The sequence below is a fragment of the Medicago truncatula genome, chromosome 6 (assembly GCF_003473485.1).
Source record: "Medicago truncatula cultivar Jemalong A17 chromosome 6, MtrunA17r5.0-ANR, whole genome shotgun sequence".
In the NCBI taxonomy this organism is placed as follows: Eukaryota; Viridiplantae; Streptophyta; class Magnoliopsida; order Fabales; family Fabaceae; genus Medicago; species Medicago truncatula.
Genome location: NC_053047.1, coordinates 9,885,125 through 9,889,166, shown reverse-complemented (window position 1 = coordinate 9,889,166; position 4,042 = coordinate 9,885,125). Strand labels below are relative to the sequence as shown.

General features: G+C 30.0%; 1 protein-coding gene across 2 annotated transcripts; it reads left to right on the top strand.

The window, feature by feature from the left end:
* Window positions 1-1,171: 1,171 nt before the first annotated feature.
* LOC25495807 (WUSCHEL-related homeobox 11) lies at window positions 1,172-3,823 on the top strand. Of its 2 annotated transcripts, none has more exons than XM_024785321.2 (3): window positions 1,172-1,876; window positions 3,322-3,524; window positions 3,799-3,823. In XM_024785321.2, the coding sequence occupies exons 1-3, from the start codon at window positions 1,210-1,212 to the stop codon at window positions 3,820-3,822; spliced, it is 894 nt and encodes a 297-aa protein (XP_024641089.1). In that variant the 5' UTR covers window positions 1,172-1,209; the 3' UTR covers window position 3,823. The 2 variants fall into 2 exon arrangements, with proteins under 2 accessions (XP_024641089.1, XP_013451508.1); XM_013596054.3 differs by having other exon boundaries at window positions 3,313-3,524.
* Window positions 3,824-4,042: the final 219 nt, after the last annotated feature.

Here is a 4,042-nt window from a genome sequence, read left to right as displayed (position 1 = left end):
TATGAAAATGATAGTTTTTACCCTGAAAAGGCAATAGGGAATTTTTTTTTACAAGCTTTTAAGTTTCCATTCGTGCTAATATATTTTAGAATAGATAAATGGTCTTTAAGTAGGACTCATAATTGGTTGTAGTTTTTTTTTTATTGACAAAAGAAAACCAATATTCACTCATTCAAATTGATATAATATATCAAATACTATAACATGATCAACATTGATAAAAATGTAAATGGTGAATATGCGAACAAACTCACAACATCCAAGATAATAGAATACAACGACAAAATGCATACAAATAATATGATAAAATCTAAATCACCAAAATACCCATGCTTCTGAATCTACAACATTGACACACAAATCATTGATTGAACATGTGATTGACTAAAATTGGTCTTTCAATAAGTACCAAACAATCATCGCAACAAGACGTGAAATCAAAGAACGTTGTGCAAGACGATGAAATCACGAAAAACACAAGAAAAAACTTGATAGGAAATCATTTATTTAGATTGAAAAAAAGACAAAAAAATATGAAAATGAGTGATTTTAGGTTGAAAAATTATGACCTAAAACCACCTCTCTTCGATGAGTGAAAGAGAAAAGAACTTAGAGGAAAAATGGAGTTTCTCTCACTAAAAAACTTGAGCCAACTATAATTGGTTGGAACTATGATACATAGACATCCTTAGATGACAATACATCCCTTGACACCCATACAAAAATTTGACACGTGGCCATGTGGATCTCACACAAACACATTTTCTCTTTCATCTTCTCTTTTCTCTTCCTAATGCATAAGGTATACAAGGATGTATGATAAATGAAGGATGTCCATATAACATTATTCAATTAGTTGTAATTTGTTTACAATGTATTAAAATTTTAATTAATTTGTTTGAAACTCAGTTAATGGAATGAGAACTATATTATATATGAGAGTAATCTAGAATCCTGCGGTATTTTTGACTTGTAGCAATGCATGACATGAGAAAGGAATAGCTACATAAAGGCTATTTATGTAATTTAACTATTCAACATTTATATAAAAACAACCAAAAGCAGTGTTACTGTATTCCATGTACTTTATTCACATCTCTCACATCATCAAACATATATATATTATTTTAGCTACCTAGGTTTCATCATATCTTCAAAAGAAGAAAAAAAAAAACATTTTTTTTCTTATTTTCTTTCTTCCACATTGGAATGGAAGATCAACAACAAAACCAACATGTTCAGTCTCAAAGTTCCAATACTAATAATCCAAACAACACTGAAAAGAGTGAAACTGTGAGATCAAGATGGACACCAAAACCTGAACAAATCCTTATACTTGAATCCATTTTCAATAGTGGAATGGTCAATCCACCAAAAGATGAAACCGTTAGAATAAGAAAACTTCTTGAGAAATTTGGAGCTGTTGGTGATGCCAATGTTTTTTATTGGTTTCAGAATCGCCGCTCTCGCTCTCGACGCCGTCAGAGGCAGATGCAGGCCGCCGCCCAACTAGGCGGTGGCAGTACAAATGCAAATCCATACCACCAATACCAGTGCAGTACCAACAGTACCTCTTTGTCTCTTGGTACTGCACTTGGTTTTGGTGGTTCCTCAACTTTCACTATGAATTCTTCTTCTTGTTCAACTTATAATAATAACTTTTCGGGTTCGTCTTCATCATGTGCTGGTGGGGTTGGTGCTGGTGCTGGTGTTGGGGTTGGTCTTGGTCTTGGTGCTGGTGCTGGTGGAGAAGAAGGGTTTGGTGGTTTGTACTTAGGCTCTACTCAAATCAATTTGCCTCAAATGGAGAATACTTCAGCTGCTTCATCAATTATGCAGCCTTCTGATCATGCTTCAAATTTCAACTATTACCCAGGTATGTGATTAATTTATTGCATGGGTGTGTTATAATCATATAATTTTTGAAACTTCAAGCATGAATAAAGTTTTTTAAAAAATTTGATTATTTCATTCTTAATGTATTTTTATGTATGAACAAAAAAACATGATTTCAAACAATTCATATGAATTCTATTTTATTTTATTTTATTTTGATCCCAACTTAAACAGGTTCCTTACATGATTCATTTGGTAAATCTTCTTCCAAATTTTGTTATCATCTTAACAAAACCCCCTTTTCAAAAAAAAAAAGATATTTTTTAGATTCTCTTCGTGACAAAACCTTTTTAAGGACAAAAATTAGTACTAGAATCTATATTAATTTTCTAAACATAAATTAATTTAATACTTCTGTCATGTTATTAGTCTACTTTAAATATTTTTTGTTTAATTTTTTTATAATGATTATTATAATAAACTCTAAAACAAGTTAGAACTTTCATTAAATCCTTTGACAAGTGTTGTAGATTCAGATTCACCTATTTTTTATTTTTTAATAAAACTATTCTTTTTTTGGGTTGTAATCAGTTTTGATGGTGATGGAAGAATTAATAAAAGTGGAAACCCTTTTGTTGATTTGACAGTTCCTGGGATTAAATGAAAAGCATAAAAGTTGTACTAATCTTCTTTTCCGGAAAAACATGAGTTCACTTTTCTTGTTTCAGTTTCTGTTCTTCCCTTTTTATCACATTCCTTTCTGGGTTTCATCCAAAACTAATTGCTTAATTACAAAAATTTCTAAACCCTAGATTATTTTTCTCTATTCACTTTGCTAATTTTGTTATACTCTTCTCTAGGCCATTGATTAGATTAAAAAATTATTAATTTAGATAATTTACATGATCTCATCATAAATTGCAACATTATATATTGTCCATATTATACCAAATTAGTGAAAAGAAATTGCTATTTTTTTTTATAACTTATTTTATGATATTCTGTGCCCTTCATTTTGGCTTCCCAATGTAAAGTGTGACAAAGGGAACTCCTTTCTTCATTCCAGAAAAGAGGAGGTTACAATGCAACAAATTAATCTAATACACTCATAATTCTAAAATGTACAAGATTTCAAATTGCATTCACAAATCGATTACAATTACAATTGTGGCGATGATGTAACGATTAATGTATGTTTGAATTGACTAGTTTGACGTCATGATTATGTTGAAACTACAGAGTGTAGCTTTGTCATGGCTTACGTCCTTTCTGCCAATATCACCGACAATTGAAACCTACAATTAATATTGTGAGAAAAAGACGATAATAAATAAACTAAATTTGTCCTGGCATGATTTTTATATAATTATTTTTATAATGAAGTTTTATATATTGTTTTTTATATCATAAGTAATAGTTTTGTTTTGTGTTTATAATTGATTAATATGCTTTAATCTTTATTTATATTAATTTTAGGGGGAATAGGATATGGGGGGAGTAATGTTTCAGGTGTGATCACAGTGTTTATCAATGGAGTTCCAACAGAAATGCCAAGGGGTACTGCAATTGACATGAAAACAATGTTTGGTGAAGATGTAATATTGGTTCATTCCTCTGGAGTCTCAGTTCCAACCAATGAGTTTGGTTTCTTGATGCAGAACTTGCAGCATGGTGAAAGCTACTATCTGGTAATTACCACTTATTCAATATAATTTTCGTCTCATTATAAGTGTCGTCTTTAAAATATTTTTTCGACTCAAATTATTTATCACTGTTTTTTTATCGAAAATTAATTTACCATTATAAACAAACTGCGTCTGATATGAACCTCTCAAAAATAGTTTAAAGGTTGCTATTTATCTTGTTGGTAATTTTTTATTTTTTATTTTATAATTAAGAGACATTTTTTGTGTATACCAAAATAAAGCTTTTGAAATAAATGTTTTGGTGTTTTTGTGTCAGGTGTCAAAGCAAGCACAAGCATGATGAAAAAATGAACAAGCAGCACAACTGGACAAATGGAAGCTTTGGTTATAAACATATATATGTTTCTTCTATATATTACCTTCTCTCTTTTTTTCTCCATTCTCTTAATATTTGATAAGTGACTCAAATATTAGAGTTACTATATGTGATTATAGAAAACTATATCTATTTATCAATTATTAAATTATAAACCTAAAGATCTCATCCTTGTGTATTATAA

What these genes read in the sequence shown, in the direction of transcription:
- LOC25495807 (XM_013596054.3), top strand. Translation starts at nt 1,210, where the DNA reads ATGGAAGATCAACAACAAAACCAACATGTTCAGTCTCAAAGTTCCAAT. An exon ending in AAATTTCAACTATTACCCAG is followed by an intron (nt 1,877 to 3,312) that starts GTATGTGATTAA and finishes TATTAATTTTAG; the next exon opens with GGGGAATAGGATATGGGGGG. An exon ending in ATGGTGAAAGCTACTATCTG is followed by an intron (nt 3,525 to 3,798) that starts GTAATTACCACT and finishes TTTTTGTGTCAG; the next exon opens with GTGTCAAAGCAAGCACAAGC.